Genomic DNA, 17498 nt, shown 5'->3' on the forward strand with positions numbered 1-17498 from the left:
CTGAGAGGCATTCAGCAAAATATAATTACATTAAGTTATGAATACCAGCTTTAAAGGAAATAAACAGGACAGAAGAGGATACCTGAGCTCAGCAGGTGAGCCTCATTTCGTGGACTTAAAGTCCAAATTTAGGAGAAACTCAACCTGCTTTGACTGGGGGCCGATCTGCAAAATCACAACAGGTCAGGGGCCAGTCGCAGCAGCCCGATACATGTTTTTAGGATGAGGGCATTTCAAGGATTTTTAGACATTTCTAGCATTTTAAGACATATCTCAGATTTTAGGACATTTCTAAAGTTTTAGGACATTTCTATGATTTGAGGATGTCTCTCTGATTTTGGGATGTTTCTCAGATTTTGAAATGTGTCTTGGATTTTGGGACATTTTTAGGGAATTCAGGACAGTTGAAGGATTTTCAGACATATCCTGGATTTTAGGAAGTTTTTAGAATTTTGGTACATTTTTATGATTTTAGGACATTTCTAAGATTTCAGGACATTTCTATGATTTCAGGACATTTCTCAGAATTGAGGACATTTTAAGGATTATGGGGCGTTTCTAGGATTTAAGGACATTTCTCAGATATTTGGACATTTTTAGGATATTAGGAAGCTTCTAGGATTGCAGGAAATTTCTCTGATTTTCATACATTTCTAGGGTTTTAGGACTTTTATAGGGTTTTAGTATGTGTCTTGGATTTTAGGACATTTTGGGGGAATTTAAAACATTTCTAGGATTTTAAAACACATCTCAGATTTTAATTTTCTAGGATTTTTGTATATTTCTAAAATTTGAGGACGTTTCTAGGATTCCAGGAGGATTTGAGGACATTTTAAGGATTTGGGGCCCTCCATCAGGGGGCCAGACTCTGTGCACAGGTCATTTGTTGAATATCAGTGGCTTTAAACTGTCAGCAGGTGTAACTGATATAAACTCACCTGTGTCAGGTCCTTGCTCAGGATCCTGGTCCTTCTTCTTGTCGGTGATGTCTTTGTGGGACACGAGGAAGAGAACCACCTCGCCCTTTTCATTTTTGATGGGTACAATGTCCAGAAGACACCAGAACTGCGTACCTGGACAGAGAGAGACCACAGAGCACAGTCAGTGCGTCTTTTCCACCGTGTGGGACCATGTTCCCTGGAAAAGTCAGGCATGGCAGGTCTACGAGGCGCCACAGTCAAAATCTTTGTGCATCCTTTGTTTCCTGTGAATAAATGTTGGAAGGTAACTGTGAACTGGCACGGTGTTTCTGTAATGTCAGACTGGAGGCTCACTTTTCTTGAGTCAAGATAAAGTGAATCTGTTCAGCGGGCCAAGACAACACAATAAAACAGCCACCTGAAGATCAGTAATTTGGCATGATTCATTTTAAGTGGAATACGCAGGTCAACATCGGAGCGAGTCTATCATCATCTTTTCTGTGGTCTGTAACTGAGATTATTGTGAGCCAACGTGGCAGAAGCACTCTTTATTCTTGTGTTTAAATTTAAATAGAAATACAACAGTATAGAAATACTCTTGAAAATAATAGTCTTGCATTCAGAATTTTAGCCCGCTCCAACTGGAGCAGTTTTACAAACTGTCTCCCTCCTGCCAGGTTTTCCAAAAACACCTGTCATTGCACGCTACCAATATGCACGGAGGTGGCTGTTAATGGCGCCCATACCACTGACTCATCACATGCACCTGTTAGCCGGGCATCACCAACTTGCAAACCGCGGTCCGGATCCAGACCAAAACTGTATGTCCGACAGCCCCCTCCAGCCTGGACATGTCCCCCAGCCTCCTCCAGCCTGGACATGTCCCCCAGCCCCCTCCAGCCTGGACATGTCCCACAGCCTCCTCCAGCCCGGACATGTCTGTCAGCCGGCTCCAATGTGATTCCATTTGGTATATTTTATATTTGCAATTTTAATTTTCGCAATTAGAGGTTTAATGGAAACCCGCCCCATTAATGCTATGACTCTTTGCAAATTAGAGTCCTCCTTTAGATTTACTGTTGTGACTTTCCACCTCTGCTTGTAAGCACCACACTGTGCAGACACAGAGGCTGTGGGGAAGGTGTAGGCCTACTTTATGTGAGTGAGTCAGTAAGGAAACTAGGCTGAGCTCTTATGTTTAAATCCTTGTGATTTCCTGCATGATGTGTGAAATACATACTGGGCCAAGATACAGAGCTGAACATACAGAGACTTCAAACGAGCTGCTCGGAGACTGCAGTGAAAAAAAAAAGTAAGGACGGATGAACCGATTTCTATTTCACAATGTCCCTCTCCATCCCCGTCGCTATCACACATCATTTATGACCTGCTCTGACCGGTCTGAGAGCGAATTTTATTCCCAGAACTTTTTCATGTGTGACCATACGTTCATCACATGGGGCAGCATGTGCCTGCAGCTATAATGAGTCTGTGTTCACAGCAGCTCCTCAGCCTGGATGAAAAGCCGCTTTCTTCAGTGCTATCTATACCCTCAGAATTCACCGCATCCCCCATGTGAGTAGGTGCAGTGTGCAGAGGGAGGCTGCAGGAAGTATAGATTTCACTTTAAAGCCCCACAAGTCCGTGCCTCAACTGTAAACTCATATATTCCAGACAACACGTACACCATCTCTGCGTGAGATTCTCCTGACTGCCGTGCAAAGAAATCTTCTGCACATTTGTTTGCACCACAGAACATGCAGCATTTAAAAGGGCAGTTGACCAAAAATGAAAATTCAGTCTTGTCTTATCACCCTCATGTCGAGGGAAAGCCAAGTGAAGTTTTATCGTCCACGAAACACTGCCAGAGCTTCATTCACGGGGAAAAGGTGCTGCACTAAAGTTTTCATTTCTGGGCGAAATCGCTGTTTAAGCAACCTCTCGTTATGATGAAGAGGAGCCTGGCAGATGTTTGGATTCTGGATGAAATCAGTGTTAGTGTTCTAACATAGTTTAGTTTCATAATTTGGTAAAAAGATACAATAAAAAATGACTGTGGACCTCAAAGGTTTGTTAAATCGACAGACTTTAAATTGTAAAGTGACAAAAGGCTGAAAGCATCACTTCACTGTCTTCTCTGGTTGAAAGCAGTACTAGAAAGCAACTTAGTACATTTACTCGAGTACTGGACTTGAAGGTAAACTTTGATTATTTTTAACCAGGTCTGTGTCACCGCAGTGTGAGCAGATACAGAGTGTTTTTGTTTCCCCATGATCCTGTGGCATCAGGAAAAGCTCACCAGGTGACATGAAAGGCATCACTGATCCTGGCGTCACGCAGGTTTTGGAAATTGCAGACTTTTGCACACAACACTGTCGGACAGTTCCTGCTGCTGGAGGCACGAGAGGGGAGACTGGACGCCATTTATCTGCACACACGGCCTACACCACAGTGACACAGAGCTGGTTAAAAACTGGCAAAGTTTCCCTTTAAATAAGTATTTCACTGATATAAAGAGGTCTGAAGGCAGTAGAAAGATGCAAATACTCAAAATTAGTGACCAGATAGATCAAAGAAAAAGGATGCTTTTGGGGTAAAAAATCTACAACTACCAGGATGCACTGTGCTGCACCAGACCAATAAACACTCCCACTGGTGGGTGACTTAATGTGGAGCAGCACATGTGAAACAATGACGGCCGGCCAGATCTCGTATTACAATTAAACATTTAGTTAAGGCATGTTTCTGAAAACATTTGAGGCCAGAAACAGGCAATACAGTAACAGAATCCTGATTATTCTTGTAAAAATATCCAGTTTAAATATCTCATAGTTTTGGACTATTTGGACTATATATATGGCACAGAAGATGCAGATCTCTCAGACTTTTGGGTACAAAAACACTTGTTACTGAGATCGATTCATTGTTGTTTTTGATGTCTTCATGGGATTTGTTGACAGTAAGAAAAATGCTGAATATCTCCAGCCTTGCTCTTTAAAAATGTCATCAAACAAAAGAAGGAACCCCCTGCTGGCTGCTCCATAAATGCATGAAATCAGATTGAAAAAGCAGCTGTTTTGGTTTTCTGTTCCTCACCTGTAATCTGTGACTCGTGACTCTGCGGGCTGCGTGCGGCACGCTGCGCGCTGTTTTCTGCAACTCCGAGACTAATTCCCGACAGGGGATCATGTGTGTAAATAATGCATTTAAACAAGCGGGAGGACTGCCTCAATAAAAACATCAGCCATATTGAGGGCGGATTTGTCCCTGTTTGACTGGAACACGATGGTAAACAAACGGCAGGACTGAGACAACACATACTGCCGTCTGTTCTCTCCATCCGTAACCATCAGCGAGGAATCACGATAAAAAATGAAAACAAGTCATTAATATATAGAAATTATTATATTATTAGAGCAGAACAGCATTTTTACTGACAGGTATAACGGATCTATTCGGCTGAAGTCTGCTGTATTTGTTTTTCATGTGTTTGTGGTTCATTATTGGATATTTTTCATTTTTATAACACTCAACATTTTTAGTGATATGTTTTCTTCAACACAACCAGTGATGAAGGAAGGATGCAGTTTCTTTTCTTAAGTAAAAGTACTAATACAAGACAAAAGCAAAAAATGATCAAAAAAGGGGAAATATTTTTAAGCTCATTTTCTTTAGTGGGGTGTTAGAAAAATAATTATATTGATTATAATTTTATATTTAAAATGATGTTACAGAAACAAAAATCCAAGTAATTTTCTTTTCTTTTTTTGTTTATTATCAGATTATTTTCTTGTAATTAAAAAAAAAATCCCTCATTTCTTTCTAAATTTTGGGCCATGTTTTGGTGAGTTGCTTATTGCCTTCTCCATATGTTCTTGAAAGAAATAAACAACTTTTCTCAGGTGTCAAAGGGTTAAGAAACATGCCGTGTGCCTGCTCTGTTATTGTTATATGTAATATTTGTGCTAATGAATTAATTGAACCAACTTCAGCACTAAAAATAATACCACTTTGTCCATCTGGCAGACCACAGTTCATCTGGTGGAGAAGTCCAAACTGTTACGGGGGTATGCCATCGGCCAAACCCTACACACACTGATTTTGGTGAGTAGTAAATATAAACAGCTTTTGTTTGTTTACAAGGAAACTCTGCATGGCACCTTTAAAATCTGGAGTTACCTTTAGCCACACTTACTGTAGCAGCATCAGCTCATTCTGTTCATTTTTCTCCTAATTTTTTAAATGTGTTAATGCGATAATTTGTATTTACAGTCCTTCCTGTGTATTTCTTGGTCTGTAAATGCTGTTCATATTAATAATTTCTGAATATCAGTGGATGCAATTTTTACATCGTGCCCGAGGCTTTGGTGGGAGCACCGCGGTGATCTGAGAGGAGGAACTGGATATAAATGTGTTTATTCTTTTGCCGCTCCCCCGGGGAAAGCTAAAATGCTAATGTGAGCTCGTGGAGAGCTGATAAAAGCATGAAACACTTCTAATTTGTCATTTGTGTGTTTGTGAGACGCGAGCTTTTATAACCTCGTGTTGCTCTTTGTTACAGGCTCATATCTCGGAGGAGCAGATGTGTCCACGTCTCCTTCTGTCTCTCCTCCATCTTTAAGCGACTCCCACTTTTCTCATTCTGTTTGTGGACTGAGTCTTTGCTTCTCTACCTCCTCACTCGTCTTTCTCCCCTTTTGATTAATAATTAATGAAGACTGGATGAATGAGCGGGAATTTTCTCCTGCTGTTCTTCTCTCACAACCCTCTTCTCTCTCCAGACTTTTAATTTTCCTGTTTTGCCGTCGCTCCCTTTTCATCAGCTCACTCTGAAGCTTTTAATAATAATAATAATTATTATTATCATTATTATTAGTAGTATTAGTATAATTGTCATCATCATTCATATTTATATTATAATACTTATGTGTTCTTTGTTCACATGAAATACTGCATGTAGAAATGTGCTTTCACCTGATGTGAAATAATGTCCGACCTTGCACACACACACACAGAGCGACATCACACGTGCACCTCCACTCTCACTAATGCATACAGAACATGCATTCGCACATGACCGAGGGCTTTAAAAAAAAACACGCGGTTTGTGTCATCATGAGAGCAACACCAGACTTCAACAGCCAAAAACATTCACAGCCACAGAGATTTATGCCTTTCTAATGTTTCCATATTCCTTTACCACCTCTTCCTGTTTCATGTTGTGACCATGCTGTACATGTGTTTTTTTCCGCTCTGTGAATTACCGTAAAACTTCAAATAAAAGCCTACGCCCAATTATTTTAAATATTTTCAAAAAATAATTTCAAAAATTAAGATTTCTCTCATAAGTAAGTGCTGGTTGGTCCAACTCCACCAGATCCTCCTCTTGTTGACTTTCCTTCTCAAATTAGTCTGCAGTTAAATCACTTAAAAGTCAGTTGGTGTTGGTCGACATTAAAAATCATATGAAACATACAGAAGTCCTATTTCTCAATGTTTCTCAAATACTCTTCTTTATACTCCACACATAATGATTGTGGCTTCATTTGTAGATATTTTTTATACTGAATCAATGACTTTCTGCAAAAGTTAAGTGGCCTCGTCTGCTGATGTTATCATGTTTGTCTGCAGCTCTTCAGCTCACACAAACTGTACATTTTATTAATGTTCAGAGGTGAAGTGATGGATGAAGAATGTGTGAGAAACATGAATTTGCTTCAACACTGTATGAACATTTCACTGAATCCTGAAGCGATTGGTCTTGTGCTGCTTTCAGACGCTTTTCACTTGCATTTGAACCTGTGAACTCTGAGCAAATTGGATTTCTTTCAAAAACATGGGAAAAAAGGCAATGAGCAACTTGATAAGAAATGTTCCATAAATTGCAAGAAACAACTAGATTTAGAAAAATTTTCCAAAAGCTAGGAGAAAATGGGAAAAAAACAGAAAAAAGCTAGACAAAAACAATATTTCTGACTATTAAATTTACATATTTAAAATGATGTGACAAAATTATTACAATTTCTTAAGCACTTTTTCATTGTCTTTAAAAATATTATTATTATTATCTTCTTTTATTTTTATTTATTTATTTAGTTTTTACTAATTGTTTCGGTCATTTTTTGTACATTTTACTAATTTATTTTAATTTATTTTGCCTTTTCTCATTTTTGAAAGAAATCAAGCCTTAGGTTTCAAAGAATTTATTCACATTGGTCCTCACAAAGTAAATGTAAAATCAGAAACACACACACACACACACACACACACACACACACACACACACACACACACACAACACGCACATTCACGCTGGCCTTCAGACCGACGCACACAGATTCCTGTTGCACTCTCACCTTCCTTCTTGTAGAAGACCAGCTCGGTCTTGAACTCCCTCCTGTCATCCAGGGCTCCCTGGATCTGGGCCGTTAACCGGTCACTGGTTTCGGGGCCGTACAGGAAGTGACAGGCGCAGCTCTTCTGCATGAGCTCGGCGCGGGCGTATCCGGTGAGCTCACAGAAACCGTCGGAGCAGTAGACGATGGGGTAGAGCGACTGCACCTGGGCGTTTCCCAACACAAAGTTGCTGTCTGTAAAGAGAGAAGAGACAATCATCAATACGACTGTTAAAGGCAAACCGCTTCAATAATTGGCTGATTTCATCAAGAATTAATCACCGTAACATCTGCGAGGACATTCAGCACGACCTCTGATACGCTCAATATGACGCTCTGACCCTGTGCTTGTTCCCAACACATGCTTGTTCGAATGCATCATTTAAAAAGTATCTTGGATTTTTATTAAGACTTCCATTTTACCATGGTCTAAATGTTACTCAGACTTTCACGGTTCTGCAAAGACTAAACTTCTGGGGATAACACCGAAAATCTTTAAAGAGTATTGAACCCAAACTCTATCCAATCTTAAAAACTCAGCTGCAGCAGTGATCAGCCCTGTTTCAAAGCCCCACTCACAGCAGATATCACGGAGCGAACATGTCCAAAGAGTTTTACAGCTGTCTTTTGTTATTGCGACTGTCCACGAGACTTAGTACAAATGTTGACTTTGCGGTATAAAAACAGCAGGAAGACCAATGACACAGACAAAAAGAGTGAGGTGCAGAGGCATGCCTAAAAAAAATTAAGCCAAGAAGTTCAATGTGACAGGAAGAAAATATATTTGAGATTTAACATCCCAGTCTGTCAGAGCACTGCATGTATCACCAACTCAAAAAATCTGAGAAGCTGCTGTAAAAACACTGAAAAATCACTCATGTATGATGGATCTGAAACATACACATGCAAGGTAATTACAGTGCACAGAAATGTACGATGCCAGCCTTTTTTCCTGCTGAATGGGCTTCTAAATGTATGGATATTAAAATGTAAATACATGCAAATAACACAGGAGCGCTCTCTCTGCGTGGCAGCGCAGTTAGGGGTAGAGTTAACCCTTTGCAGGTGCTTTGATAATACTGTTTTTTTTTTGATTATTTGTTTGGCAGTGGCAATAGCCGTGTATCTTTTTGTAAATTTGCCCGTCAGAACAAGACTCACAGCGTGTTCGGCATTTCTCCAAGTGTGAAATCTCTCAAAATATTCAAACAATGAAAACAGTCTCATTGTGAGAGAGGAGACGGAGCGCTGGAAGCAGAGCTGCTGGGGTCCAGAGCACGCACGCCGGCAGATCAGTAACAAGAATTGATCAGGTGAAGTAAACACTGTCAAGAGTCATCACAAAACCTTATGAGGTTTCATTCGCCGAAGCAGCCAAAAGCACATCCGCCCTCCCTCAAGTAACAATGTTGTGTTCGGGCAGGAACATGATCCTCTGTTTACTGGCTTTACAAACGCAGCCGCGCTCCCAGCCTCTTGATGGGTGATCAGCAGAGGATGGATGTGTGTGTGTGTGTGTGTGTTTGAGGGTGTGTAAATACCAAATGGAAAATTTTGCCAGTGCACACTCCGCTAATGGCCATGGGCATGTAGATGGGCGAACTCTCTAAAATGGACTATTTATTACTTTGTGCTCAGGCGTTCTCATTGATCCATCAATTCTGAAGGCCCTCGAGACCCCCTTATTAAATATTTTATGGCCTAACGCTGATGTGTGAGGTGTGTGTGTGTGTGTGTGTGTGTGTGTGTGTGTGTGTGTGTTTCATTGCCTGTGTTGCTTTGAGCCAATATTAGAGACCGCTCAGAAGGAAACATTGAGACCAGCGACTTTTGAAATCAGAGAGAAAGGAGAAGAAGGAGGGAAGAATACATGTTTTTGTGATTATGTTTTTAGATGTATGCATGTTGAAGTCCAGTGATACTCAGCTAACTAACCAAAGGCCAAATCTAGCCCCCGATAGGGTTTCATTGTCTAAATTGCAATAAAAAAAATGGACACATTGGGAATTGAATTTGTTTTTGTATTTTTAGTATACATAAGGTGCCAGAGTGCATAAAACAGCCTCAAAGCATCATAGAGCTTGTTTATAAAAAATAAGTGGCTGTAGAGGATCCCTTGCATGCCCAACAGAGGTCCTAGCTAAGTCCCTAATGTCCTATATTCCTGGAAATGTCCTAAAATCTGAGAAAAGTCTTGAAATCCTACAAATGTACTAAAATCTGAGCAATGTCCTAAAATCCCCAAAACGTCCTAAAGTCCTACAAAGGTCCTAAAATCCTGAAATCATGATCAAATCCTAGAAATGTCCTAAATTCCTTCAAATGTCCTTAAAACTTCCAAACGTCCGAAAATCGTCCTAACGGCCTACTAATGTTCTAAAACCTGGAAACGTAGTAAAATCGTGGAGACGTCATAAAATCCTACAAAGGTCCCCCAAAACTCAAATCTGAGAATTATCTGAAAACCTCAGAAACGCTCTCAGGTCCGGATGGGTCCTAAAATCTTATAAAGGTCCTAAAATCCTGCAAATGCTCTGAAATTCTATGTACCAAAATCCTGGAGAAGTCATTTTATTTCTAGTAAAATCCTAGAAATATCCTAGAATTGGATAAATTGCATAAAATCCTAGAAATGTCCTAAAATCCTAACATGTAACCGGTTGAGTGTCCCTCCTGTCGTCGTCTCAGACTCACATCAACAGTCCATCTCATGAGCTAATTACTCCCATGACTGACACGTATTCACTTCCTCTAAATCCTGCTCTCACCTTCCCTCTCTTTAATCTCTCCGGGGGGACGCAGCGGTATCCGGTGATGCCAACGAAAACACCAGCTAACAGAAGTGAAGACCACTTTCCATTAGACTCCCCGCCGGCCCCCGCGCTTCCTGTCTCTGTGCGTCCTTTGGGAGTCAACCCTGATGTCATCCAGTGCGCTGTGCTTGGATATGCAACATGAGACACGCGGCTCAGAGGCCGAGGCTGCACTTGCAGCAATTATCACTACAGCTATAATAATATGTTTGCAGACGGTGATAAACAGATTACACCTGTTGTCTCCAGCGATTTTGCTTTAAGAAGCTATAAGACTTTTTATTCTTTTATTTGAATATTTCTATTTAGACTACTGGACTCCGACTGAAAGGGTTAACCTCAGCGCTGAAACAACACTGGGTCAACTTTACACTGCAGTCATCCACGAGACAGTGAGCTGATTTCACCCAGCGTCAAACATAAATGTGACAAACTGGTGGGATTATGGGGTCCGTGTTTAAGTAGCCGTGTATCTGACCCAGAACCAGCACTTGTTTTGGTGAGACATTTTTGAGACGGTTTGCCTCTCAGCTCCGCAGTCTCCTCTCACTAACCTGGTGGAGTTTAGGCAACGAGATCCAAAATGTAAAGTTTGTACGTGGATACATCTTTATAGATTTCTTTCTTTCTTTCCTCTCGATTGCACAGAAGCAAAAACCGGTGATGTACACATCACACTTGAAGAGAATAAAATAAATAAACCATAACATATTCTGTAAAATCTATTGAACATACAGAATAAAGAACACACCATCAAACATTTAAATATATCAGGATAAAAATAAGATAACAAACTAATAAAAATATGAGAGTAACATAAAGTACTGCATATGAAAAAATGTGTTGAAGTTTTAGGGCCGGTTTACATGGCAACAGTTCGTGCATGAAACATTTAACTTTTGTTGCGATTTGGCCGTTCGTTCACACAATAACAGGGTTTTGGGGGCCCAAAAACTTCTGAAACCTGGTTCCAGGGTGTCTGTTTTTGAAAAACGCCACCCCTTCTTTTAATGTACGAAGTGGCGATGCCATGGTGACGTCACGGCTGCACTTCGTGGATTACGTTTCGCACAAACAGCCGTGTGAGAGTAGGAGGACAACAATAACAACAATGGTGGATTACCGAGCTGTGTTTGACTCTATGAGGTTATTAACGCTGTCGGTTTCTGTGCGTACGTTCACCGTCGTGTTCTTGTTTGTTTATACTCGCCGCTATCGGTGTTCTTCTACAGTTTTTCATTACAAAGTCACACCGCCACCTACTGGCCTGGTGTGCATACTACAGCGTTTTTGGTTGATTTTGCGGATCCGTGTACACGAAGATCGTTCTCACAATGTTATCATATGAATTTAAGACGCAAAGTAAAGACTTTCCCGTCCTCATCTAAACTCGGTCTTTGTTTTGAGTATGCAGTGAGGTAGAGCCGGAGAATGAAACATGCAAATTTGATGCACGTCAATGATGCACGTGCAATTTTGTTTTTGCAGAAATGTTAGGAATTGCTATTATGTCGTATTTCTTAAAGGGAGTTTGTTTAAATATTTCCCACCAGGAGCAGGATGGGAAATAAACTCAGAAGGATCGAGTTGTAGTCTTGAAAACAGTGACCCAATCTTTGCAAAATCTTAGATAGTTTGAAACTAAAAACTCAGATTGTCTTATGATGTAAGAGGATGTCAGATTTCAAAGTCTTTTAGTGCAGGAATAAGATGCACTGGTTTCAGTCTCTGACGAGCTTTTTTCTTCATAACAAAATTAGTATTTGGGCTAAATCAAGTGATTTAACAACAAGGGACAGACTGGAGAGGAAGGTTCAGTAAAAAAAGTCAAATAAAAAGAAGTAAATCAAAGTCAGAGAGCTTTAGACACGATATAAACCATGAAGGCATGAACGAACACAATCCAACTCAGAAAATGATCAAGCAGTCATTGTTAGACCTTTTTAGTATTTCCAGTCTTAATTTCGGTTGCCAGGATACAGTTTTCATGTTCGTCTTCCCTTAATGACTGCCCTGGTACATGTCCACGTCTCTGTCTCTCTCCGCCGCACTGTCACTGTCAGTCCGCGTCTCTCTCTGTCTCTCAGTAACAGTTGCATTTGTTAAATAGAGGTTCGGCTCCGTCTCCTGTGATTGCTGCTGTCAGCTCCCGCTCAGTCTGGCTCTGCCGCCTTCTTCCCGTCTCGTTCTCGCCTCAATTCTAAATGCAGAGTTCGTTTTTAATGAATGTCTCGCAGTCTGTCTTCTGCACTTATGTCACTTTCCGTGAGGTCAAACGGGGCTGGCTGCAACTCGAATTACAAACGAGAGGTGCTGGATCTGACCCTGTGTGTGCATGAATAGCTACTCTGTGTGTGTGCGTGTGTGTGTGTGTGTGTGTGTGTGTGTGTGTGTGTGTGTGTGTGTGTGTGTGTGTGTGTATTTTTCTCATTGTACTACTGTCTCTGTATGAAAACCAGATTGAGTAGCTGGTCAATGAGCACTCGGGGACTGATAGCTCCTTTGTTAGGTTTCTTTTTGTGCTCTGAGCCTTTACTCTTGTTGTAACTGAATTCATACGTTATCTGCTTGATAGTTATTATCAAAGTTTTATATTTAGTGGAAAATAAAAAAGTTTAAAAATTAGCAGGAAATTATTATTTTAAAAAAAAGAAAAAGTAACATAATTTAACTGAAAATAAGTTTAAAAAAAGGAAAAGTATAAAATAAACAAACAAAGAAAATGAAAAAAGAAAAATCTTTAAAAACAGAACAGAAAAAGATATATGTATACATTATTTTCTGAGACATCATTTTAAATATAAGGTTGTGATAATACTAAAAATAGTTTTGGACATTTTGCTGTTAAATTCTTGAATTTTCCTCAGAGGTTTTTTGCCATTTAAAAAAATATTTTATTGGGTGTTGTTTTTTTCTATTAATATTGCTTTTTTATTTTGAGTTTTTCAGTGTGTGTGTTTTTTTTTCAATAATTTAGCACTCTGCAGGTGTTTTACTATTTTTCATAATCTTGAACTTTGGACGTGTTTTTTTTTTCATTTTTTAATAATTTTGAGGGTTTTGGGTTTTTTGAGTGTTATTTTCTATTTTTTTAATCATTTTGATTTTGGAGGTGTTTTCACACCACAAATATCACATTTTTCTTTTTTATCATTTTGAGTTTGGTGGTGTTTTAAACCACAAATAACAAATTTTACAACTCATAAAACTTTTTTTTACACATTGGTAGTACAATATAACAAATCTATTTGTGCATGTGCAGTTTCTCTCTTGTGCACTATGTGTGTGCTGTAATATAATCGGCACTCAAACAACAATCTGTCAGTAGCGACTGTGAACTGCAGCCCGAGGCACCAGCTAACCCAGGCAAACGACAAAGCTGGACATTATTGTTCGCTTCTAAGCCTCCAATCTCATCAGCTTGTCAGCAGAGAGATTCAAGTCTTTGTCAGGGCGACATCGGACAGGCTCCCTGAACAAAATCATAATCACGTCAAAACATGTCCCCGCTGAGGCCTATCGTCCGTCCTATTGTCCACGCCAGAGCCAAAACAGCCACCTGCAGAGAGAAGTGCTGCACTGCTGCAGGTAACGTGGCCATGATCACAGCGAGTGTTTGTCCTGTTTTTATTCCTTTGTCCAAAACGTCTTTGTCAATGAATGCAGGAGAAATCAATACATCAAACTCCCAGTGTGTTTTTTTTCTTGTGTCTGATTTCCCAGCAGTGCAAACTTCTATGACCTCCAAAAGTTTTTGCATGTTGATGAAGGTTTGCTGCGTTCATGTGATGTCGGAAGGTCGTAGATTTTGAGTTTGGAAGTTGTTTTTCCGACTTCATAGTGCTTTGAGTTGGAAAAACATGGAAGTTACAAAGACGGTGGGTTGCATTTTAATGCTATGAGCTATTTAAACAAGAGGTTGAAAGCTGACAACTCGGGTTTCATCCCAACTTCGAACATGTTCTTACAACCTTGGTTGTTTTTTTTTGTAACTAGTAAACTTGTAAATACAGTAAACAGATGTTTTTTGGGGGGGATTAAAAACTGCAGTTTGAATGGGTTTCAATGGAGCATTTTTGCACTTAACAGTCTGAATGTAACTATTTAGTTTCCACAGTATATTTCAGACTTATTGTAGGAGCTGAGCTGGAATTCAAAGATTAAACAAAAACACTCAATCTTGCCAAAATGTATGCCATATGCATGAACACAGTGCCTTAAAGGGGGACTTCATGCCTTTGAAGGGTTAAAGGCATGAAGTTCGAATAACTACCTCCGAGTCTCTGCATTTGAGCCACAATGGAGTCAAAGATCCCGGGGCGATGCAATACGTGCACCTTGATATCATATTTTATTTATACACTTTATCTTGTGAGTGTGTGTGTGTGTGTGTGTGCGTGTGTGTGTGGAGTGTGATGGGATTAAAATTTTGCCCTAAAGCGAGAGTTTAACCGTGCAGCTCTTCTTGGGTGCGTCCTCCCTTCAGTACCACATCATAACCTGCCCCATGGCGCTCACACACACACACACACACACACACACACACACACACACACACACACGGTTATAACGAAGCGCTTTGAGAAACTGTTTCTCTAGCACATCAAAGACCACACACACGACGGCCAGTCTGGAGCCCCACCAGTTTTGCATCTCGTGCCAACCGATCTGCAGAGGTTGCCATCTCTGCTGCCCTCCGCTCAGCCCGCACACACCTTCCAAATAATAAAACCAACATCGGGATTCACCACGATTACCCACCGGAAAATAGGTTGGCAAGCTCAGCACTCTGGGCTTGAGTTCAACTCAGCAAATGATTCCTCGCCAACAGATCCTCCAGACTTCACCAAATGACTCCCCTTGTGCACCCCAGGGCTCCGTGTTAAGCATCCTCTCCTTCACCTTACACCGCGACAACACCTCAACACGGAGGGAATTCACATGCTGAGCCACCATCGGCTTGTTCGCAAACATCAGTGAGACTATTTATCAAGAGGAAATACGACCGTCTGCAGGATCAAGCACACAGAACAACCAGTTTCAGCAAAAAAAATGACAGTCAACATAGAGCACTGTCTAAAACCTGTTAACAGACTTTGACGTGTAAAATCACTGAAATTGAAAACATTTACAATCACTGAGGGTTTTTGACAAGACTAGACTTTTCTACAACAGTTTTTTGGGACACTATCTGGGCTGGAAACACAGTGATGTCTTTTTTTTTTTTTTTTTTTTTAAATCCCTTTAATTGCATTGTCCTGGCTGGAAATGCAACGATATCATCTTTCAACGTATCACCTTTTTATGACAGTACTAATATACTACTAGTCTAAAACAAAAAATGTTTTCTGCGACACTATCCCAGCTGGAAACTCAGTGATGTCTCAGTAAAAAAAAAAATCTATTTAATGGCACTTGGCTTGGAAAGGTAGCAATGTCTCATGATAGACTCCCAAACTGAAAATGCATTAATGTCTTGGCATAAAACGGGAAACACTGGGATATCCCCGTAAAAAATAACCGTTCTTTGTGACACAGTCCCAAATTAAAACGCAGGGATGTCTCGATAAATAATAATAAAAAAACCTTTTATGACAGAATTTTAAAAAAAAAGAAAAAAAGAAAAACATTTTTAAAAAAAATCTTTTTGTGACATTATCTCAGGTGGAAATGCAGTGATGCCTCAGTAAAAAAGTTATTAAATTAAACACCACTACTTTTGCTGGAAAGGTGGTGATGTCTCATGAAAGAGTCGTAGCTGAAAATGCCGAAATGTCTTGTGGTAAAAAAAAACCCAGTTTTTTCTTTGTGACAATATTCTAGCTGGAAATACAGCGTATCCTCAATTATTTTGCACAAACATGTCAGCACAAAATGCGTGTTAGTTTCTGTTCTAACTTAAGAACAAACCCTGAATAAGAAAACTACAGTGAATGTCAGAGTCTTGATGAAAAAGTGGGTTTAAGAGGAAATGTCTTCTTCTTGGTGAGTGAGGGCAGAAAGGTCTCAGCTGACAGTCATACATGCAGCATCTTATTTCTCTCCACTTCCTTTTTATGTGGCGTCACCAGTTTTATTTGCTTTTTTTGTGCCTTCATCTCTGCCTCTTTCTCTTGCTGTCAATCGACCTTTGTCAGCAGCGACAGGATGTCTATCTCAAGTCTTGTTGCCTGCACACATCACACACCGCTCAGCAGCGTGTGATTCTGCTATTTCACACACATACATGCAACCTTTGATAGGTGGGGATTTATATTTCTGCGAGCATACAAAAGGCTGTTTTTTTCCTCTCTCCTCTCAGATGTTGACAGGAATAACCAAAGAGAAGCATTTATAGCTGGAGACGTGGAGACTTTCTCCATTACGATGTCTGTATTTTCACACAAACACTCCCTGTGCAGTGCCAGTACTGCTAATCCCACAGAGATTATTATACCAACTGCGCATCTAATGCATCTTTAAACCACTTCCAGCTCATTATTTTGTTTGCTGGCTCATAATGTTCACACCAGGGGTCCCCAAAAAGGTTGGCGATGTGCGCTTAAAACCTTAAAGCTGCTCCTTGATAACGCTGTCATATCATTAACTCAAACTGCTGGCGACTATTAAACTGTTTGTTCACTTTCTAACAACAAAGGAGATGATTGCAGTGTTTAAATGGGAAAAACCTGGAAAAGTCATGAAATTTACAATTTCCAGGACTAGAAAAGGTTTGGAAAACTAAATATACCTTGAAGGTTTTGGAAAAGTCATGGTATTTTGTTTCACAAACCTGTATAACACTTTGAAATTGAAAATCCAAAGACATACAAGAACAAATTAATCACCATGTTTCTCTTTTTCTTTTTTATAATGTTTAAAAAATATTTAAAGAAAAAGAAAATTGACAAAAAAACAAAAAAAAAATCATCAAAAATATAAAAAGAAAAAAAGGCACATTTTGTTCTTTAAAAATCACCCAAATCACCTGCTTGACAAATAAAACAACAAACAACACTTTTTAAAAATTTATTTATTATTATTACTTTTTTTAAATGGCCAAAAATGTCCACGAAAACACACTTTTCCAAACCCACCAGCGGGTTTGGAGTGCATTTTTTCCTCAAAAATCTGCTGTAAAATGAGTACAAGATACAGCAATTTAAAGATGCATGCCCTTCCCCTAAAGCCAAAATAAAAACACAGGTCTCTACCCAATGCAAAAAAATAATCTGACACGCCTCCCCTCTTTGCACCAACACTTACCGCTTATAAAAAAAATGAAGAGTCCCTAAGTTATATTTAATATTCAGTTCTAATCATGTCCTGAATTATTTTTTTTTTAATTACATATATTAAAAAAAAAAGATATAACATAGTAATGAAAAAGA

The 17498-nt window shown here is 39.7% G+C and overlaps 1 protein-coding gene across 1 annotated transcript in view; it reads right to left on the bottom strand.

Annotated features, from left to right (window-relative positions):
• kcnh3 (potassium voltage-gated channel, subfamily H (eag-related), member 3) overlaps window positions 1–17498 on the bottom strand; it is a 161127-nt gene that overhangs the window by 48004 nt on the left and 95625 nt on the right. Inside the window, 2 exon segments of the mRNA XM_042495056.1 lie at window positions 939–1073; window positions 7277–7510. Coding sequence (XP_042350990.1) covers window positions 939–1073; window positions 7277–7510 — 369 coding nt within the window.

Source organism: Plectropomus leopardus, chromosome 10 (genome assembly GCF_008729295.1).
Source record: "Plectropomus leopardus isolate mb chromosome 10, YSFRI_Pleo_2.0, whole genome shotgun sequence".
Lineage (NCBI taxonomy): Eukaryota > Metazoa > Chordata > Actinopteri > Perciformes > Serranidae > Plectropomus > Plectropomus leopardus.